General features: G+C 36.8%; 1 protein-coding gene across 2 annotated transcripts in view; it reads right to left on the bottom strand.

Moving 5' to 3' along the window:
- The window catches only part of Arih1 (ariadne RBR E3 ubiquitin protein ligase 1), a 106,290-nt gene that overhangs the window by 79,902 nt on the left and 2,199 nt on the right, over positions 1–24,189 (bottom strand). Inside the window, exon 2 of one of the 2 annotated variants that reach the window (XM_074061505.1) lies at positions 7,676–7,743. The exons of the other annotated variant lie outside the window; for it this stretch is intronic. Coding sequence (XP_073917606.1) covers positions 7,676–7,743 — 68 coding nt within the window. The remainder of the gene's footprint in view (positions 1–7,675; positions 7,744–24,189) is intronic. 2 annotated transcript variants of the gene reach the window in all.

Raw genomic sequence — 24,189 nt, 5'->3', positions numbered from 1 at the left:
TTAGCTTTTTAGACAAAGCAGTACAGAGATGCACTTGGGAGGAGTAAGGGAGAAAATCTACAGAAATTCCAGATGGTTTAAAGGAAATATGCATTTTTAAAAGAATTAACAACTAAAAACTGCTAATCATTTGATTAACAGTCTGTAATCCTGTAGCAGATCCATTATACTTCATTTGAAATTTTGCTAAAGTGTGCATATGAACTAAATGTAATCCTGATGTACCAAAACTTATTAATGAATGCACCTAGCCAAAAACCTATCAGGTTCTTGTACATGTGTTTTATGAAGGAAATTATTTCCTTCTACATAATCCCAAATTTAGAGGCCATAATGATTTCACCTCCAGAAAATGTCAAGTGTTTAATCAATGTTTAATAAGATGTATCTATAAACGCAGAGATAGATATTATCAATGTAGGATTTTATTTCTTCTGCATACCAAACTGGTGTTAGTAATAAACGAGATATATTTACATAAACAGTTAAAATAACATGTAAGGTAAAACTTCCATTTCACATCAGAAAACAACATAACATGTAAAGTAAAACTTCCATATTTTGCATTAGAAAAACAAACTCAAAATTTTAAATAGCATTCTATGCTTCAGTAAGAAGAGCCAAGTTATCTCCAACATACAGAACCCTTGTTTTAAACTTACACAATTACATGAGGACTCATTAAGGTAAGCTATTCTTGAGTTAGTTTCCTAACTGGCTATTCCCTGGGGAAAGGATGGGGAGTCTTATAGATAAGAAGGTTAAGAAAATTAAAGATGAGGCCAAGAAGCAGATAATTCCCAATTTCAAACTACCTTGGCATAATAAAGCTAACCTAAATCACAAACACAGATACTTTATTATTTTTATGGTGGTTCAGAATTATGACAATTAAAATTATTTTGTAGCCTTTCAGTTAACGCCTCACAACCTCACCTCTGGGTTCCAATTGTCAAGCCCAAATTGTTAGTATTCTACATAGCTATGTGGCACACACTGAAAATATCCCAATGAACACACAAGCAAAGCATGAGTGACAGCATCACACATCCAATTCTTCATCTCATACAACCACTAGCCATCAAACCACCTAAAGATGGTTTATTAAAAAAAAAAATGGATTCTGTAAAGTGAACTGAATATCATCAGCAGTGCCTCTCTCTGGAGGTAACTGATCTAATCAAGAAAAAGATTCAGGGCTGGAAATGGGAATGTAGTTAGTAGTAGAGCGCGAGTCTACCTTGCACAAAGTCCTGGGTTTGATGTCCAGCACCATAGAGAGAGAGAGAAAGAGAGAGAGACAGAGACAGAGACAGAGAAAGAGACACCCATGTACTATTCTTCGTTAACTATACAGGTGTGCTTTACCACTAAGCTACATCGCCAGCCCCCAACTACTTAATAGTGAATTTTAACAATATCTTTATTGGTGCTTTCTCAAACCCTATCTTTTTACTAGTATCTTCCTTCCCACCACAAGATAGCTACTGATTGCTGACAGAATTCTGATTAGTAATTCTCTACTTCTTACTTATTCATACTACTGTGAGCACACTGTACATACCATTTAAAAATTATATTACTTATTTTACTTCTGAAGACTAAGGGGCTCTGTTTTCTAAGAACAATTAAGTTTTAAAAGAGCCATTAGGATTTCTTTTTGTTTGGTTAGTTTTGGCTTTTTTTTTTGGCAGTACATGGGTTTGAACTCAGAATTTGATGCTTGCTAGGCAGGGGCTCTACACTTCAGCTACAGCCCAGCCCTCTTTAAAGCTCATGAAATAGACATAAATCCAAATGAGCAGTAGGCGCAGAGGCTCATATCTGTAATCCCAGCTATTCAGGAGGCAGAAATGGGCTTCAGGCCAGGTCAGGCATTTTTGAGACCTCCATTTCAACCAATAAAAAGACTGTCACCCATCATTCAGGTACAGTAAATAGGAGGATCACAGTCCAGGCAGAACTAAGAATAAACCCAAGACCCTATTCAAGAAATAACTAAAGGAAAAAGAAAAACGACTGGAGACATGGCTTCAAGTGGCAGAATGCCTGCCTAGGCAAGCAAAAAAACCAACCAAATAAAAAAGCTCAGAACTGCCAAAACAAGAGAAAACTTCAAATGATCAAAAATTAGACCTAAATATACTCCTGCATCCTTAAAGAAAGGAGGAAAAGTTGCATAAGCCTCCAGTACATCCTCTGGCCAATTATTCTCAAATGCATGGTTTTAATGATTAAGCACCCTGACAAAGGAACACAGGACATGTATAGGCTCAAAATGAAACTTTGAACTAAAAACATGCCACGTGTATTTACTGAGGGGATTTTAAAGAATGCAGACACCATTAAATGGAATGGGACTAAGTCAGTTTTAAATTATTTTATTTATGTACAGAGTTTTATAAGCTAATAGTATTGCAAAGTTTAAACTTTCTTTACCAACCCTCAGTCACTACTGATTTGCAGTCTTCCAAGGCAACCATTTAATCCTTTTCTAGATTGTTTCTCCTAATATTTGCTTCATCCTAAATAATATGCTTGTGTTCACTGCTATTATTTTTTCAATTTGGGTATTATCTGCCTTCCTGGAGGATTTCTTACTGCTACATGCACCCTCCCCTTAATCTTTCTTGCAAAATTTGATCATTATTCTTAGTTAAATTGCTATCCATTGTTTTTAAAATTCAACCAACAAATTCAAGAAGGAATGGAGAGAGAAGAAAATGATAAAAGCAGTAACAGAAATAATTCCCTAAAGCTTTAAAAGGACACAAGTCTTTAGAGTCCACTAAACGCTTAGCACAACAAGTCAGAAAATTCACACTTTATAAATCTCTGAAGAACACCAAGGATAAAAAGGAAAGATTGAAACTTTAAAAAGTCACACACACAAACACACACACACACACACAAAAGTCACTCACACAAACACAAAGAACCAAACTGGTGTCAGTCTTATCAACAACAGTAAACAGAAAGCATTATCTTCCATAAACACTGTAATCTATAGGGTTTTGCATCTAGCCAATGTCATGATCAAATACGAAGGAGAATTAGGGCCAGGAATGATGGTTCACAGGTGTAATCCCAGTTACTTGAGAGGCAGATGTAGGAGGATCACTATACAAGACTGGCTTGGGCAAAAGTTGAAGATGCTATCTGAAAAACAAACTAAAGTAAAAAGGGCTGGGAGCACAGCTGAAGCAGTAGAGGGCCTGCCCTGAATTCAAACACAAGTATCCAAAAGCAAACAACAAAAAAAAAGGTGAATTCAGCACATTCTCAGGACCATAATGAGTAACATCCTAAGAAAAGTTTTGGAGAAGTTATATTAAGGATTTAATCTAGAAAAATGACATTAAATAAAGAAAAAAAAGGCAAGGGGGCATGGCTCAAATGGTAGAGCATCTGCCTAGCAAGCAAAAAACTCTGAGCTCAAACTCCAGTACTGCAAAAAAAGAAGAAATAAGAAAAAGACACTGATCTAAGAATCAAAGGCTCCAATAATGAATGAGCCCATGGTTCAGAGTTACACATAAGAAGCTTGACATGCTGATCTGAAGAGTGTGAGGCTTCCAAGAAGAGTGTGAATAAATCCAAATGACCTCAACATCAGTGCACTGTTCTGAAGGTCCAGAGCATCTGACAACTAAGTCTCTTAAAAACAAAATAGTAGGGCTTGGAGGTATAGCTGAGTGGCAGAGCATGTCTCTAGCACACGCAAAGTCTCTGGGTTCAATCTCCAGCACAGAAAAAAAACATAGTAATAATCATAAAACACTCCTTGGAATGTCACTGAATATTTACAATAAAAATATTCATTTAATACTATCACTTAAAAAAATCAAGCTACAAGCAAACTAATAAAACGATTAACACAAAGACAAGGAAGTGACATAAAGTAGGATTTACAAAGATGAAGGAAAAAGAAAAAGGAAGGTGGTAAGTTCAAAAGATATAGTGTCAAAAGAATAGAGAAGTTATAATGTAATCATCAGAAAATATAAATCTTTTCTCATTTGTTGCCACAATGAAATTGCTTTTTCCCACAAATAGTAGGTTGGAGAAAAGAGCAACAATAACTGTGATTCACTAAGAACTTTAGTGGCCCATGTCTGTAATCCTGGCTACTTGGGAGGCTGAGATTTGGGTCTTAGCTTGAGACCAGCCTGGGCAAATAGTTCTCTAGACTCCATCTCCAAAATAACCAGAACAAACTGGACTGGAGATGTGGCTCAAGAGGTAGAGCACCTGGTTTGCAAGTGTGAAGCCTTGAGATCAAACCCCAGTCTCACCAAAAAAAAAAAAAAAAAAAAAAAAAAACCTTCATAAAAAAGAAAGATGTAAAGGCTATGAAATGGCATCTAAGAGAACTGTACCAATAAAAATGTGAAAATTCCTAATAGCTCTCAGTAAGTGTACTAAGAAAATGAAAGAATTTTAGGGTAAAGATGAACTGTTAACTTTTTTTTTTAAACATTCAACCTTATTTATAAACTGTAAGAGAATTTAATTCATTCATACTATAGAACAAATAAAATGTCCAACAACTCAGGTAAACGATAAACCAATGTTCTATTAGAAAACATGTACAATTGGTGAACTGACCGTAGTGTTGAAGGAAAAAACACCTTACAGAATGAAAATGGAATTGGCGAAGGAAGTAAGAGTAAGCACAACTGACTAATCATTTCCCTTCTAAAATAAAATATTTCAGTCACACATGGTGCTATATGCCTGTAATCCCAGCACTCAGGAGGCTGAGGCAGGAGGATTTTGAGTTTAAGGCCAGCTTGGGTTATGCAGCAAGACTTTATCTCAGATATAAAATAAAACATTTTGATTATAGTTCAAAAGTTTACTACAGTACTTTAGACCAGGTGTGGTGGTACACAGTTGTAATCCCAACTACTTGAGAGGCAGAGATCAGGAGGACTGCAGGTTCAAAGCCAGACAAAGCATAAAATTAGTAAGACCCCATCTCAACCAACAAACCATACAGGGTGGTACATATCTGTGATCTCACCTACAAAGTAGGAGGGGGAGGTATAGGTAAGAAGATCTTGTTTAAAGCAAAAGAATTGGTGGGTGTGTCTCATGTGGTGGAATAGCTGCCTAGCAAGTGTGAGGCCCTGAAATTAAACCCCAGTAATGCCACCCCCCCCCAAAAAAGGCACTATCATACTATCATAAGGCAAATCATTGTGGACAATGATTTAAATCTAGTTAAAAAGCTCACACCTTCACCCTCTTAGTGAAGATATACATTTTTAAATCTTTATCTTCATAAAGATATACATTAAGCAAATCAGGTTACCACCAACATGCATTTTTATTAGTGCATATTAATTGCAAAGTAATGGAATTTGCTGTGACAGTTCCATACATGCACATAATTAACTTTTATATTTACCTCCCATTACTGTCTCTGCCCCGCCTTAACCCCCCCTCTGATCCCCTTCCTCTTCCCTCATAGTTCACCTTCCGATATCATGTCTCTTTTTCACTAGATTCCACATAGAACACATATTTTAAGAAGAGAAAAGAGAAGTTACTTTTGAAATGTCAATAGTGGCAGGGACAGGATCAGAACCAAAGTCTCTAAAATTTAGAACTTCTTTGGTTTATTTTTACTTGGATTGTTAGGTCTGACAATTTTCAAGAAATTATGAATTTATGATTAATATTTATTTTAATACTGTCACACAGTAAAAGGTAAAAACAAAAGAAAAGAATGATCTGTTTAGCAGACCATGAAACACCTAAAAACTACATTTGAAGAAGGTGCTAAGTATCAAATATAAAAGCCAAAAAGTCAACAACCAAAAAGGGTTTCTAAGACCAGTTTATAATAAAAAAAAAAAAAGAAAGAAAAACTTCCTTAATCCAAACTCTCTCTTGTAACACGTGATTCAAAATACTCCTTCTGTGGTATACCATGAAACTTCAAAATATGGTACCACTCTCAGCAGACAGTAAACTGGATCTCCTCAACACAGTGCTATTAACTACCACCAACATCAACCTTCAGAGGCAGAATTTAGACTGTCAATACTTAAGATCTTCACTTTTATAATCATTTTGAAAACTCAGCAATCTTCACTGAAGACAAAATACAAACTTTTGGCTGCCTTATCATTTGGGAAGCCTTGAGAAACACAGCATTAATCTATCTTGGAAAAAAAAACCAAACATACCATAGCCCCTTCTTTTCAGAAGCATAACAGAGCAAAGAAAATACTGTAGTATCTGCATCATTAAGCTATCCCTACAATACCTTCCTTTACAGCTAACACTGGAAATGATACAAGTAACCTAACACTTAATCTTATAAACCCTTCTCTTTCTTTGTACGTTTATACTGTATAGCTTAAGGTTTTTGGATTTGGGTGTTTGTTTTGCAATGTTTGGGACACAACCCTGGGCTTCATGCATGCTAGGTAAGCATTCTACCATTGAGTTACAACCCCAGCCCTCACTTACGTTTCTTAAAACATACCTGAAATTTAGATTTTAAAATTCAATATAAAAATGCAATTGCTTTATTGTAACTGGCATTTTTTTTAAAAAGCACCAACAGGAGCCAGGAACTGATACTGTAATTGCTATCATGTAGTAGCAAGTAAGTGGGACAAAATATTTAAATAGAAATCCTAGGGCTGGGGATGCAGTGTCTAGTAAAGCACTTGCCTAGCATGCACAAGACTCTGGGTTTGATCCCCAGCATCATTAAAAAAAACAGGCCAGGCAGGGTGGCTTAAGCCTGGAATCATAGCTACTTTGTGCGGTGGAGGGGGCGGTTAGAGATCTGGAGGACTGCTGTTTGAGGCTAGCCTGGGGCAAAAAAAAAATTCCCAAGATCCCGCTCAACAAATGGCTGAGCACAGTGGCACACACCTGTCAGCTGAACTACATGGGGAAGCACAAGTAGGGATCATGGTCCAGGTCGGCTCAGGCACAAAGCAAGACTCTGTCTCAAAAAATAACAAATACAAAAAAGACGGCAGAAGTGGCTCTCATGGTACAGAGCCTGCCCAAACAACCTCCAGTATAGCATAAATAAGTAAATAAATAAAGTAGATAAATAGGTAAATCCTTTAACTTTCTTAAAAGTTAGCTAAAGAGCAACCTCCTAGAAGATCTAGATTACTTTTATCACAATATTCCAGAATCAGGAATATACAAACACGTAAATATACACACAGACAGATCTATCTTTCTTGCTTCTCCTCCCATAGTTTACAAAATGGGATTATCACTGTAAATTCCCAAAAGTCAACCAGGTCAATGAATCAAACTCGTATCATTAATGTCCACCACTTATTAATCTCTTCTATTAGTCAATGTTTTAAATGAAGATAATGGCAAATGCCAATTTACTTTATTGTCTAATGTTCAAGTAGACTTCTATTAAAAAAAATTACAGTAAGACTGGGGATATAGCTCAGCAGTGATTTCACTTGCACATGCAATGGATGTGACCCCCAGCACCACTGACTGTAAAGGGACCTTTACAAATATTTCCAATTTGTCATGTCAGAACAAGCTCTCCCATAACATTTACAGAATAAATGGTGTGTCTTCAAATAATGAAGTACTGCTGCCAATATATGTGCACACACGAGTGTGTGTTTTAGTCCTTTAACGACTTGTCTTTGGAATGATTCTGTCCTACCTTTGCTGCTGCAGCCCGCCTGTCCTTTGCATCACTGAATTCACACTTCTGGAAGTACCCAATATGCACTGTAACAGACAGATGGACAGATCAATGGGCCACAGCGGCAAAGGCCAGAGAGACAGACTTGATAAAAATTAAAATCAATGTATACAAAGGGGCAGGGGAACCAGAAGAAAACACATCTACCTACATTCTATAGTACAATACCTGAACTTGATATATGAAACCCTCCCATCACAGACCCAGATAAAACTGTTCTTGACTACCTATTACCTCCTTTTTACAAATACAGTAAAATAGCACCAGTGCAACATGAAAAATAAGTCGATCAGCATTTTTAATACACTGGTCATCAATGAATATAGTAGGCTCTTCTGTAACCCTGCCACACAGTTTCTTCAGAGGCTGGTTTTCCAGCCCCACAGATTTATCACATCCAGAGTTTTTACACCAAAATTAAAATGGCAAATTACACTCAGGGAATTTCTACTGTAAGGCTGATATATGTATAATCAGAATGTTCTTGGAATCACTGAATAAAACTCGTATTTCAGCATTCTGCTATCCTGCATATTCTTATATCACTATATAAACATGGTTCCTAACACCACAACTAGATGGTAACACAACTTTGGAGGCTCAAAACAGTATACAGTAGTGCCACTGAGACCCACTGCCATGCTAGAGTAAAATTTTATATACAAAAATACCAACCAAATTTTTAAAATCTATGTAGAATCTTCTTCTAATTTCAAATTGATTCAAATAATCACACTTTGAACTTCTAAAATTTTTTAAAGCATTTAAGAAAAAACTTACTATGTCAAAATGCTAGGTTAAGCATAAGAACTGTACTCTGGTAGAGAAATTTTTATTAAGACATTACTGCCAAATGCCTGTTTCACCTGTCTTCATCAAAAGCTTGCATTCATGCAAAAGCAACTTTAATCAAATACTTGATTTTGCATTAACTTAAAACAGATCCAAACTACATGTTTAAGAAAGGAAATGTTACCCCTTCTATTTTCAGAAGATCTGACCACTTAAATATCCCTCTTTATTATAACCCATCAAAATTGTAAGTGGGTAAAGTAACACAATAACCAAATACAAATTCCGTAAGAGAAGAAAAGCTACAAAAAGAGGTCTGGGGATGTAGCTCAGTGGTAGAGTACTTGCCTAGCATGCTCAAGGTTTTAAGTTCAATCCTAAGCACAGCAAAAGAAAGAAAGAAAAAAAAAGTACTTAACAATTGAAGAATTTAAATGTGGTACACATACTATCTTCATGACTTTACTGAGATACAATTCATATACCATAAAATTAACTCTCGAACTCTCAAAGTGGTTCAGTGATTTTGATTATATATTCATGGTTGTTAACTCAGTTGTGTCAACCATTATTTTGAGAACATTCCATTATCCTAAAAAGAAACCCTGTACTTATTAGCTGTCATTTCCCATTCCCTCCCACCTAGCCTCTGACAATTAAAATCCTAGTAGATTTACCTATTCTGAACATTTTGTATGTATTATATGGCATAATGTTAACTGGTTAATTTTGTAATTTAGTTTTACTTATCTAGGAAAACCAGCAAGCTGAGAGCTTGTCATGCCTATCAATTCTGTCTGTTTTAAAGAGTGAATTCAGAGCAACTATTAATTCAGCAAGTTAAATACACATTACTTAAAGTTGTGGCTATGCCACTGTAATACTCATTTAACAGATAAGGAAACAATTCACTAAAATAAAATAACTGATACAAAGTCACACAAGTTGATAAAAAGCAAAGCTGGGACTGAATTCATGGCTACATGATGCAAAAGGCTTAAACACCAAGTTATTTTGTCTCCCAATTAACTCACTCACTGATTTAACCTCCTGATATCATGAATGCCTTTCTTTCCTCCATTCCATACACCAGAGATTCCAGCCTTGCTAACCTCGCCATGATTTTCTTGCCTTGATTATTTTCACTGCTTTCCTAGATTTCTAGTTTCATCCTGTTCACTTTTATTTCCTGAACTGCCAGCAGTGGTCTTTCTAAACACTAATTCCACATTTACTTAAAAGTGTGATATTGCTTCATATAGCCATAGCAATACTGCCTGTCTAGCCTGCTCCACAACTCTCTGTCCCAGTGATCCAGGCAATATTCAGTCCCTTGCTGTTCACTCAACATACCAAACCAGACTACTAAAACTTCTGTACCTTTACACGTGCTATTCCTCTTCCTCCTCTGTCTGCCTAGTAAGTTTTCCAGTAAGCTTTTCATTTTTCACACTCAGCTTCTTTCTCCTCTCTTCTATTTTCTGATTGTTTTTTCTTTTTCGGAATAGAGCCTTGGTATATTAACTATATAGCCCAGGCTATTCTAGAACTGGTGATCATCCTGCCTCAGCCTCCAAGTGTGGGGATTACAGAAGTATGCCACCACGCCCAGCTGTTCTATGAAGGTTGAGCCAATAAAATATATGGATAGTCCAGTAATAAAAGAAATTGAACTCCTAAAATCCAAAGTTGATCAACAGTCTGTCTTAGCATACCAGGCTGTTTTGAGTCATACTGGCCTCAGCATTCAAATTACTTCTCTGTTTTGTTTTGCTACACATAAGAGGGAAAAAAATAATTCACAAAGGTACGTTTGGATTGTGATTTCAACATCCTTTACTTAAACTAACAGGAACCTTAAAAAAGTAGTAGAAAACGTTTTTTTCAGAGCTACCTGGTTAACACTGCCTAGCAAAAACTTTTATTTTTATAAAAGCAGTTACAGAAGTATACAGAACTCAAAATAACCTCAAAAGTACAACATTAATAAACCAGCAACATCAAAATGAGTGACTTACTCACTTGTTACTTAATACTCCTCAGTATTTGCAACAAGGGTATAAACAAATCTGCCTTAGATTTGTCTGGCATTTGTTTATCTGAACAGGGTGCACATGTGCTGCTGAAGTGTGCTTTCTGCCTTATGTAACTACTGCCTGAGCCGACACGCACAGGCCTGAATCCAAAAGACCAATGGAGAATAATCTTACTGACTAACAATTCATAAGAAATAAAGCAGAAGCTTTATTCTGGATTCTGTACCAAAAAAAGGGTGTTAGTTGGATATAAGTTAGCAAACTGGTAAGATTCCAATATGTTCAATAAGTCCTTAAAATTATGGAAAAGCTTATAAGGAAGAGTTAGAACCAAGCAGACTTACATTAAAAAATACTATGAGGAGACAGATATTAGTATACGAAAAGAACTCTCAAAGATGTTCAAATATGAAATATGCTCAATTCTGGAAGATGCTGGAAGTTTAATCACGGTGGAGGTTTAAGAAAAAACCCAGGGACCATTTAATAGCGAGGTAAGTCTTTGATAAATGGCTGGCCGAGATAACCATTAAGATCCCTTTCAACCTTGTTAATCTGACTATATGTGAATCAAAAATTGTGCCAACACTGGTACGAATCCAAACTGGGCAAGCTTATAGTCATTCTTAATTCTATACTTTCATTACTAATGGTGACTAGACTATTTTTGTGAATTTTAACGTTTTATCTTCACTGCTTTACTTCAGTCGGCTGCAACATTACAAATCAAGCTTCAGACACTGTCATGTATTCCAAGGACCCAGATATAACTATATCAAGGTAATATGAGTTGAGAGGACTATAAAAGACAGATGAGCCAGGAACATGGCTCAGTGGTAAAGCCCTGCTTAGCCTGCAGGACACCCTAGGTTCAATCCCCCAGCACCAGAACCACAAGGCAGGGAGGAAGTAAGGGAAGAAGGGAGGAAGGGAGGAAGGAAGGAAGGAAGGTAGGCTGACTGGTTGGGTAGGTGGTTGGTTTTCTTGAGGATGGTATGTAAGGTGTGTGTTGTGTTGTGTTGTGTTGTGTTGTGTTGTGTTGTGTTGTGTGTTCTGTTGTGGTGCTGGGGATCAAACCCAGAGCCTCGTACATGCCAGGCAAGTGCTCTACTACTGAACTTCATCCCCAGCCATTGTTTTTTTTAGACAGGGTCTTGCTACATATACGTAGCTCAGACTGGACTCGAATGCAGATCCTCCTGCCTCTGCCTCCAGAGTGCTGGGATTATAGGTATATACCACCAGTCCAGCTATAAAATGCAAAATCTTAACTGGTGAATGTAGATCTCTGATTTTACTGCACTCTTGCTTACTTGGATTCACAGATCACAATGAAGAAATCACAAGTCAAGGCCCACTGACTCAATCTCTCAAGTCAGTCTCCTGGGGCACAGAACAGGAAGGGTAAAGATAGGGTAGTTCTACAGAGGCAAAGAGAAAACACCCAACACAGAAGACAGTAAGATTCACTTGTGTTTAATTAATGATATAAAATACTGAGTTCCAATTACATTTATGAAAACTTTGGCAAGTTATTTAATTCTTCTAAGCCTCAATTTCCTTATTCACAAAGCAGTAAAAATATCATCTATTTCAGAGATTAGCTGGGGTGACTAAAATTCCTTGGTAATGGATTAAAAGCAAAAGCCAAAGTATGGTAGACAATGAGAAGAGTTAATTCAGTGATGTCAGATGATGAATGTGAACAATTCACAAAAGAAAAACAGGGTAGTACTAAGACTTATTTTTATCAATAAGAAAATTCATTTACATATTTGACTATTTAATCAGTGTTGATCAGCTATGGTCCAGGTGCTGTGCTGGTATACAGGAAGACCAAATTTGGGGCATTGGTCCTATCCTTGAAAATTTCAGTCTATCTAATAGGATAATAAATAAGAACTCTCTAATAAAATTACATACAAAACTGAGATCTACGCAGAAGAAAGGCTTCAAAGAACAAGCAATGTTTAAGATACATCTTGAGTCAGGTGCCAGTGGCTCACACCTGTAATCCTAGCTACTCAGGAGGCACAGATCAAAAGGATCGAGGTTCAAAGCCAGCCGGGGCAAATAACTCATGAGACCCTATCTCAAAAAACCCCATCACACAAAAGGGCTAGTAGAGTGGCTCAAGGTGTAGGCCCTGAGTTCCAACCCTGGTACTGCAAAAAAAAAGAAAATGTTGAAATATGAATGAGACTATCAGGAGAAAAACCTTTAAAGAAACATTTTTCCAAGGACTATCTTTATCTTGGTATGCCGGGATGAGAGAGAAGAAACAGCAGGTAAGGTCAACATAGAAGAATTATAAAAAACCTGATCCATCATGCTAAGGAATCTCATACGCTAACCTGTATCCTTTAGTTGTTATGGGGACCCTGAGGCTCAGAACATGTTCTGATAAGAAGATTCCTCTTAAGCACCATTCACTGTGTCCTAACCATGCCCACCCACTTGCTTTGCATGGATGGTAACCACTTAGTATTCTTCTGAGGATACTACAGTTTGCTGATAAAACTTTAAGAATAACTTAATGATTAATATCCCAGAGGAAAAGGACCAAAAGTCCAAAAATACATGTAAAAAGATAAATAAAAAATTGTAATCTACAAAAATAAAATAAAAAATTTAGAATTGAAAAACACAGTATCTGAAATTAAGCACTAATTAAGATGTGTTTAACATCAGATTAGGCTCAAGAGAAGACAGATTTAGAGATCGACAAGGTAAGTTAATAGAAATTACCTAAAGGCACAGCAACTCACGCCGAAGTCCCAGGTTCAAGGCCAGCCTAGGCCAAAAGTTCATGAGACCCCCCCCCCATCTCAACAAAAAAGCTGGGCATGGTGGGGCATGTCTGTCATCCCAACTATACAGGAGGCATAAAATAAAAGGATTGCAGACCCTACCTGAAAAATAACTGAAACAAAATAGGATAGGGACTAGACTCAAGTGGAAGAGCATCTGCCTAGCAAGTGCAAGACCCTGAGGTCAAACCCCAGTACCACCGAGAAGAAAGATGACAAGAGAAGTTCTGCAAACCAAAACACAGAGAAAGCAGGATGGAAGATTATACAAAAGAGCTCTGGACTTTATATAAAGAACATAATAAAAAGCTCTGATTTATTTGCAACTTAAAGTCTCAGAAGGAAAAGAAATTAAGAATTTCCAAAACTGATAAAAAGATATTATATCCTCCAAGTCAAAAAGTTCTGGACACTCAAAGATAAACAGAAAGAAAACCCAGTCTAAACACATTAATGGGTTTTTAATCAGTGCTTCAAAGAAAAGGTTAAAATAATTTCAGAAACACAATTTTAAAGTAACTTCTTACCTTCCTCCCAAGAGAATCCAAAAAAACAATGGAATCTTTTTTTATTTTTTGGTGATGCTGGGGATGGAACTCAGGGATTTGTTAAGTTACACCCCAAGCCTTTGGTTTTCTGAGAATCTCACTACCTAGCTCAGGCTGGCCTCCAACTCACAATCTTCCTGCCTCAGGCTCCAGAGTGCTGGGATTAAAGTAATACAACACCTGGCCAGGCTAACAGGGGAATCTTTAAAGTGCTGAAAGAACTTCAAAAAAATATTAAGAGACTTTTAAGTATTTTAAAAATAATGTTTGTAGTATAGCTCAGTGATAGTATGTGCATCTATCATAGCAAGAAAAAAAAAGGAAGTACAATAATAATATTTACAAAAAAAAGTTTATCAAGTGTCCACCATGCACCAGGTACTGTTCTGAGCACTGATACTATGGCAACAGCAAAGCAAAATTAATTAAACCAAGTCCCTGTTCTCCTGGAGCTTTCATTTCAATGTAGGAAGTCAGAATACAAATAAATGGAATATGACAAGCAGTATCTCTGTTATGTCCTTTAAAAACTTAAGCACAATATATTTACAGGCAAAACCCCACTGAACAACAAAGAGACACCTAAGCAATGAAGGACAGGAAAGTAAAACAGGTCAGGTTAAGGGGAGGGCACTACATGGAGGAGGATGGCAAGTGAAGAAAGTAAAAAAGAAGAAATGGGTGATGTACTTTCTATACAAGTAGAAATGTGGAACACTGAAATATGCTGAAGTCAGAAGGATCTCAGTTCAAAGTCAGCCTGGGCAAATAGTTCTCAAGACCCTATCTTAGAAAAAAAAAAAAAAAACCCATAAAAAAAAAAAGGGGGTTGGGGTGGCTGATGGAGTGGTTCAAAGTGTAGGCCCTGAATTCAAACACCAGTACTGCAGGAAGGAAGGAAGAGAGGGAGGGAGGGAGGGAAAAAGGGAGGAAGGAAAGGAAGGAGAGAAGGAAGGAGGGAGGGAGGGAGGGATAAAATAGAGCAAGAAGAGGGGAAATAAAGGAGAAAGCACCCAATTCCATTTCCACCCATGCATGTCTAGAAATATGGTTCATAACCTTATGCAGCTCTTCCAAATGGTGGCATACATTATGATGTAGTAAATATCATCAGAAAAGTTTTTCAGTACTAGGAAGCTACTAGTTTCACAATGGCAGATAAAGCTTCCCAAAACATATTCTACGTGAAACTCAAATTTTATCACTTGCAACAAATATATCTTCCTTGAAATGGCAGGTACAACTCATTCATCTGAAGAAACACCACATTTGCCACAAGTCTAAACAGCCAGTTTGTCATTCTTTCAAGTAAAAATTGTGTCCCATCAATGTTCAGCTTACATGTCAAAAGTGAGCACAAACTTTTCTTCTATGAGACAACTATTATACTTCAGTATGTGTAAGTACTTTGCAAATATCTCCCATTTTGACACACAGGTTGTATGTAATCAATCAAACTATTAGTTTTTACTGCCTCATTAGCAAAAGTGAAACTGGTATCTTTCACTATGAGTGTGTGATAGTGAAAAATACAATGCTACTATGGATATGGTAGGATACCACTGACCTGATCTGCGCTAAGGTGGCTTTGGCCACCATTGCTTCATGCTCTGAATACAAATGTCACCACATTTTATAAGGCAAATAAATAAGTGTGATAATGCTCTCTGTGGACCACTCATTGAGAACTACTATATTAAAGTTACTCAATTGCTAGCTCACATAAAGTGCCAGGGAACTACTGGGAATAGTTACATTCAGGGCCTTAAAAAGCTTGTCCTCTGAGGATTTAAGCATTTCTTTTCTTGACATCTTATACTACCACCTTGGTATCATCTAGAAGTCATAATTCAATAGTGCCAGAAGAAATCTTTTCAGCTACCTTGGGTTTACAGACTAAGAAAACCAAGGCAGTACGCACTTCTTCAACACAGTTCTTCAACACAGTTCTTCCAGTGTTTACTGGCTAGTGTGCTTTATGCTGTGCCCAGAAAGACCAAGGAGTTGCAGTTCTCACCTTCAAAACCCTCACATCTAATGAACTAGAGACACTTAGGTATATAGATGGCTCCATTACAAGCTCTGTGGGCTACACCAAGTATCCCTATAGAAGGTGCTAAGCAGATAAGGAACCACTGGAAATGTACAGACAGAGCTAGAGAGAGATGAGGCAATAGTTGAGCCGGTCCTGATCAGCATTTCAGAAGAGGGACTGGCACGGAAAGAAGTAGGAAAACATCAAATGTATGTTCTACATTAAGGAATTATCTGCAGTGCCAGTGGGGTGGTGGGGTATGAGGGACAACAACAGATGAGACTGAAAACAATTAGCTGCATTTAGTTATAAGAGCTATAAATGCCATATTAAGAAGCCTAATAGGAAATCTCTTTTTAACCAGAGGATGGCCATTAAACTTATTAACAGTACAATAGAGGACCTGGAAGCCTAGAGATAGGAAGAAAAATTAAAGGAGGCCCTAGACTAGGATTAGACAGTAAAAAGATAGTAACAGACAACACATTTCAGAGGTAACCTGATTAGGGCTAACAAGTTGTGGAAAATGCAGAAGAACCAAGGCTGACCCTCAATCACACAAATGGTGAACAATTAAGTGAAATGCAGTAGGAAGAACCTCCAGGAAGATGAGAAATACTTGTCACAAAGTCCAAGATAAGCGCCCACCCTAAAAGTTCTTAGTTATACTTGCTAAGAACCACAAAATACTTCTGTCTCTATATTTAATCCCTAACAAATTACACAAGTGTGATTAAGAGAGGACACACTATCAAGCAAATGGTATCAGTAACATCTGAATTAGAAGTATGACCATTTTAAAAGAGATAGAAAATCAAGTCAAGGGAAAATAGCTAATTTTAGCATTATTTAAATAAGTGTCTTAGTAATAAGGAAATGTTACCTAATACTTATCTTTTTTGTCAAAAGGTGCTAAATGTCAGATCACTTCTGATACTTCTCTTAAATGGCACATGGCAAAAAAGGAAAGAAAACTTCTACTAAACAATGTTTACCTGAAAAAACTCACAGAATACCTGCCATTTCTCATTTAAATTCTCATAACCTCTTGGCCTTAACACACAAATTCTTATTTTTAAAAATGAAAAATAAAGTAGGGCTCTGAAAAGTTGCCTTGCCAGAACAGATAGCTCAGTAAGAGCTTTTTAAAGGAAATCAATGCAAGTCAACTATCTTTATCTCAACTAGCAAAAACCCTTGGTCCTTCCTATTATTGCTTACACTCTCTCTTCAACAAAATTAGAGATAAGGGAAAAATAGTTTCTGCTGGGTAGCGAGGGGGTAGGGGGGAGACGGAGGGGGCGGGAGGGTAAGGGAGGGGATGGGGGCAGGGGGGAGAAATGACCCAAACATTGTATGCACATATGAATAAAAAAATTTAAAAAAAAAGAAAATCAAACTCACAAAAAAAAGAAAAAAAAGAGCTTTTTAAGCTCAGACACCACGTTATACATCAATTCTATTCAAACACTTACTAAGCACCTACTATGTGCCACAATACATCTATGAGACATTACTCAAGATGAAGCCAGACAATCACCTAGGAAAAAGAGCAAAGATTTAGGAAGACACTTAAATCATATATGATTATAGAAATCTACTCAGCAGCTTTTTTAAAAAAACATACTTTAGCTAGACAAGGTGGCTCAATCTTGAAATCCAAGCTAGGAAGAGATCAGGAGGATCCTGGTTTTAGGCCAGCCTAGGTAAAAAGTTAAGAGAGGCCCCATCTCAACCACAGCTGAGCATGGTGGTGTCCATCACAGCTATACGGGAAGCACGAGTAGAAGGTTAGCAGTCGAGGCCAGTCCATGCAAAAATGTGACACCCTATCCCAAAACTAACTAAAGCAAAGAGGGTTGGGGGTGTGCCTCAAGTGGTAGAGTGCCTGCCTATCAAGTGCAAAGCCCTGAACTCAACCCCCAGTACTGCCAAAAAAATAACTACTTTAGGTTTTTGAACTGAAAATACTACAATGACTTACCACTATTACCTCTTTGGTCCCTGAAGGATCACCCTAAGTTAGAAGTGTGATCATTTTCTCATTTAATAAGTGGTAATCATAAAAAGCCAGCCAAAATAAATTCTATTCATCCCATCAATTAATGGGAATAATTAAGACATTTATAAACATATATGTTTACACAGTACCAAGAACAAAGGATACTGTCAAGGATTTGGTCAAGTTATAGCCCTTTAATAAAAAGAGAGGCTAACAGGAGAAGATAACTAGGCAATATGCATCGAGACATAGTTTCAGCCAGGTGTGGCGGTGAGCACATATAGTCCCAGCAATGAGGCTGAGGCCAGAGGATCACTTGAGCCCAGGACTGGACCAGTCTGGACAATATACCAAGATCCCAACTCAAAACAAAATAAATTTAAAAGTCTGAAAGGAAAGAAAGTAAGTATAGCTTCACGGTCACAAAAAGAATGACAGAGCATGTGGTCCATACCTATAATCCCAGCTACTCAGGAGGTTGAGACAGGAGGATCACAAGTTCAAGGCCAGCCTGGGCAACTTAATGAGACCATCTCAAAATACAAATATAAAATGGGTGGGGGTATAGTTCAGTAGTACGGTGCTTCCCTAGCAGACATGAGGCTCTGGGTTGAATCCTCAGCACTATATTAAATAAATAAATGACAGAAGAAAGGGGACTTGATTAACTTTAGGCAGGCTTCAAAATGTTACATTAAAAAAAAAGAAAATCTAGGGGGTCACCCTAGGAACAATGAGTGAAAGTTAACATGCAAGATTTTACCTCCCTTTAAAAAAAAAAAATCAAGAGTTAAATGTTGGAATTAGCTACATCACAAAACAGCCCACCATCAAGTAGCTCACTACAATTTATTTGTAGTTAAAACAGATATTAACTACAGAAAAGACTCTTGGAGACTAAAATTAGATAAAAACAGGGGCTCTCAACCCTTAAAATAATCCAGGGAAGATTTCTGTTCAATGACAATGCTTGGACCAAACTTCCAGAGACCCATTTACTAATGGAGTCTGGGTACCTGCATTTTTAAAAGTCCCTAAGGGAGAAAAAGCTGAATTAAGATCAGTAGATTATATCAACACCAATACTGTGGTTGTGATGTACAAGACTTTTTTTTAAGATGTTTATGTAATACATTGTTTTCAAAGATGACATTGTAAAAAAAAAAAGAAAAGGGTATGTGGAATCACTTCATTACTTCTTGGAACGCTATGTGAATCACTGATTATCTTAAAACTAAAAGCAGAATGACCCTATTCACAGAGGATTCCACTATGGAGCTGGATTAAAAAAAAAAAAAAAAAAAAAAGACAATGGTGCATGCCTGTAAATCCCAGCACAGAGGAGGCAGAGAGGCAGGAGGATGGAAAGTTCTAGGTTAACCACAGGCCACATAGAGAGACCTGTCTACATTTAAAACCAATGTACTAGAGAATCTCAAATTCCTACCAATTCCAAGACTACTTGCTATAATTTTAATCTTAAATATCTGAAAGGTAATTAGGAATACTTACCATTTACAGGTATATTTATGGTTAATCTAAAATAACAAAGCCAAACTACTATCTTTCCAATGTACTACCTGACTGGAAAAACATCATACAACAGTTGTCATTCATGTCTTAAATGAGAGACAGATGGATGGGTAGATGGGTAGAATAGTAGGTAGCCTCTAAAATGGCCTCCAATGATCTCTGCCTCATGGTCCTCGTATCTTTGTCTAATCTACTCTTCCTGAGTATGGGCTGGATTCAAAAACTGACTTAAATAGAATATGTCAAAATGATGGATGTTATGAGATTAAGTCACAAAACAACTGTGGTTTCTATCTTGGAGACCTCTGGATTCTCACTCTGGAGGAGAGAGGTACTGTGTTGTGGGCCTCTTAATGGGTAGGTTTACATGGCCAAGCCTCTAGCCAATAATCACCCAGGGAAAAACCTACGCCATATGAAAAGGGGATTCCCTCCCAGTCAAGCCTTGAGAATTGTACCCTTGGTTGCAGCCTTGTAACAGTCCCTGAGCAAGCACCCAGCTAAGCTTCATCCCGAATTATTATTTGTAAAAACTGTGAGATAATAAATGTAGTTTTTAAGTCACTGAGTTTTGGGGTAAGACAGGACAAAAGATAACCATACGTATACCTGTCACAAACCCAAAAGAAAGGAATCCATCTTATGACTTCTGCCTACCTTCCTTCATCATATCAAACTCAAATCTCTCAGATTCTACATAATTCTCTACCATGTATAAACTCAGTTCAACTTTTTGTTTTGTTTTGTTTTGCTGTACTGGGATTTGAACTCTGGGCCTCACACTTGCTAGGCAGATGCTCTGTCACTTAAGACACTCTTTCAGCTCTAAGTCTACAGGCCCCCTCTCCTCATTCTTACCTGATTTAACTTCTTAGAATGGCTTCCTACCTCTCTTTTCATCCAAATCCAGACCATCTCTCTTCCATGAAACCTACTTTTATTCAACTAGCACTTGATTAAACCACTTAAGAGACCAAAAAACATTCTTTGGGTGATCTAACTCAAACAGGTCATAATCTCCTTGAGAATAAATCTCCTTCAGCACTGAGTAACTTACTGAGCAAATGCATTTATAGTTCAAGAACTCAGGCTGGAGGAGTGGCTCAAGCATAGAGTGTTTGCCTACCAAGTGCGAAGCCCTGAGTTCAAACCCCAGTACTGCCAAAACAAAACAAAAACAAAAACCAACAACAAAAAAACCTTTTATGGACTGGTGGAGTGGCTCAAGCAGTAGAGCACCTGCCTAGCAAGCATGAGGACCAGAGTCCAAAACCCAGTAGCAGCAAAAAAAAAAAAAAAAAAGAATGAGAAGACCTTAAATCCTTTCCAGTGTATTAACAAAAAAGGAAATTCAACATTTGTATTGAAAAATAAAAATCCATTGGGAAGGGGAGCAAAAGAAAAACCAAGTGCTCCTATCCTGAATGTTAAGATACTGATAGTTTGGTTTGCACATTTGAAATGACTGAGAAAAGACTATTTTATCCAAAGAATAGCAACAATAACAAATTCCTTCCAACCCTATAACAGTTGGACAGTAGGGGAATCTACTAAATGCTATCCATGCTTGGGATATTTTCCTTTCTTAAACTTATCTTCCATCAGTCCCCATCTCCGTAGTAATTTAACAACAGACATAACACATGGAGAAATACTGATGCTAAATTTCAACTAGGTAAATGATTCTCAGACTTTAGCTAGCATCACCAAAACCATACAGCTGAACCCCACCCCCAGTTAGATTCACAGACTACTGCTATAACCAATTAAGAGTCTTGATATAATTTAAAATTTATAGCTCAAGAAGATTAGCTGGGAAAAGAAAAAAGTTCAAAGAAGAATAACTCTAAAACCATACTAAACACCTTAATTGCTTATGCTTACATACACACACGAAATAAATAAAATTTACTTGATATGCATTTAAATTTAATTTCTTGTAAAACAATGAGCATTTCCAAGTAACTGAGGTTTCGAAAAGAATGCTAAATTTAAAAAAAAAATTAAAAACTAATCTAATGTTCAACTGTTTTCACCTCCCAGAAAAACAAAACAAACCCTGAAGGTTCTGAGATGTAACTAACTTGCCAGTTAGAGGAAAATCCAAGGCCAGAAGTGACTCCCAAAAAGAAAAAAAAAAAAAGAAGTGACTCCCAGCCAGTACACCAAAATACACTGCCACCCTTAATTTATGCTTTTAACCTTGTTTAAACAGGCAATATAAAATTAAAGATTTTAAATCAACAGCCAACAAACTTTCTTAGTAAGGGTTGAATGCTTCTATTCTTTCAAATAGGTTATTTAGGATAATCTAACAAAGCAAAATGCACACCCACTTCTCTTGATAGCCTCTCTGACCATTCACATCCAGCCACATTCCTCTCTTCCTCAGCACACTCTTTAAATGTAGCACTTCTAAGGGCTGGTGCTATCTCACTCGACTCTCCTGAGTCAACATCATCATAGTGGTGAACGACCATATTCCAGTGGTTCAGAACTATCACCAAAGTAGCTAAAATAAACAGATGCTCAAGCTTCACCTCAGACTCAACAAGTGAGTAAGAATCTTTTGAAATAGAGCCCCAGGACCCATGGCCTGTCTAAAATACTCCTTAGGCAAAAATCTAAGTTTTTCTGTGTTTCTATTTTAACACAGAAGGCACAATCTAGATAAGGCACAATTAACATTTGCTAAACATTGTTGTGGCAATACAAAAATGGTAAATTTAAACATTCCCGTTTGTGTGTGTGTGTGTGTGTGTGTGTGTGTGTGTGCGCTTAACAAATGGTTAGCTTAACAAATTACCTACCTATTTAAGCAGTGACATCAAGAAATCACTTGCTTTGATAGTAGTGGGGCATGAGCCAAGGGCCTTGAGCATGCTAGCCAAGTGCTCTGCTACTGAGCTGTACCATCAGTTCAGGAAACACTTTAGTATTAGCAATACTAGTTAAGTGAATACCGTTCATCAAGTTAAGGGTGTTAAGCACTTCTCTATCACTGGCATAAGTTAAAGCTAAACAAAATTCCTGACTTTTCTTAAAAGCTCAAAAGGTAAGCTAGATTGCCACAGATGATTAAAAAAAAAAAAACTAAATTTATCAACCAGGGAGTTACAGAAAACAGGAGGTTTTCTAAAAGATTAAGTGCTGACTTCTTTGAAGACCAGAACTAAGGGCTGGGGGTGTAGCTCAGTGGAAAAGTGTGTATTTAGCCTGCACGAAACTCTGGTTCAAGTCTCAATACCAAAGGAGTAAAACAGAAAAAGATCAGAACTAACCTGCAGGAATCCCTACTCTCCTGGAAAAATTAATCAAATTCCCATTAAAAGATTAACTTGGTGATCTTTCTGCATTTCTTTTTTCTTCTTCAAATTCACTAATAAAATATTTTATTTCATACTGAAAAGTAGCACTGGGGAGGAAGTAATTTGAAATTTTTTTTAGAGTTAACCACTCTAATGTAAACTAAGGAAAACTTAATTTTTTTTTAACTTAATAAAAACTGTTTTGAGGGCTGGGAATGTAGCTCAGTGACAGAACATGTGCTAACGGCTACTTGTCATATTAAACCAACAGTAGGTTTTTTTGTTGTTATTGAAAAACCTATAAAACTGATATTTAAACCCTCTTATAACTATAAAGGTCTTACAAACCAGTAAGAGATAAATATTCCAAAACTGAACATAATGGACAAACAAGCAAAAGGTAATTTACAAAAGAAATACCAAGTCCAACAAATGTTAAAAGTTCAACCTCACTAGCCTAAAAAAAGCAACTTTTGAATGTCCACTTTATGCCAATCAGGCAACTGGTTTAACCTTTCTGAAAGCAATGTGCTAGGGTATCAAAGAGTTGAAGATGAGCAATTTCCTGACTCTGCAATTCCACTTATCCTGAGAAAATAAGAAACCACTTAAAAGACTGACCTGTAAGGATATTCTCAAGGTTTATAAAAGCCAGAAACTATAAAATAAAAAGATCAATAATACCAGATTGATCGGACAAGTTAGTATAATCTGTAATCACTAAATTCCTGAAAAATAGTTACTTATTGACAAGATAAAATTGTTCAGTGTCCTGGTTTTGTAACCTTTCCCCCACTGAAAACCGTAAAAAAAAAAAAAAAAACATAGCATGATTCAATTGTTTTTAAAATACTATGTGTAGCTATCCAGAGGTCTGAAAAAAGAACCACAGTTCATTTTCTAGTGTATCTCTTGGGTGGCAGGGCTTATTTCGGCTTTAAAAAAATTTTTTTTTCTCATGAGGTTTTTCTCACAATGTGCACAAATTACCTATGTAATAAGCCTACTTTAGACCTGGTAAATACACCACTCAGGCAAAAATGGTCTGGAATATATCCTACCCTTTGATTTTACTGTATTTCTAAATATAGACTTTCAACAAGGGATATAAACTTATATGTTCAATAATTCTACTTAAGAACATACTTAGAATGAAGTACGCTAGAAAAAATAGTTTTTCACAAATCAGGCAAGGAAGCATGGTATAAGTAGGACACCTTTTTTTTAAAATTCCTAGTTTTTTGGAGGTTTTCTTAGTTCATTTCATCAGCATTTACTCTCCCTCACCTAAACTAAGAAAGAATGATGTCATACACATTAGTTACATTTCTGTTCCAGAAATGACATGAAGAACTTGTTTTTGGCTTCAGTAATTAGGGTAAATCTAAGCGCTGAGAAAGTTGAATGA

Source organism: Castor canadensis, chromosome 19 (genome assembly GCF_047511655.1).
Source record: "Castor canadensis chromosome 19, mCasCan1.hap1v2, whole genome shotgun sequence".
NCBI classification, from domain to species: domain Eukaryota; kingdom Metazoa; phylum Chordata; class Mammalia; order Rodentia; family Castoridae; genus Castor; species Castor canadensis.
The sequence above is the reverse complement of the archived record's forward strand: the minus strand, read 5'-3'. Positions and strand labels throughout refer to the sequence as shown.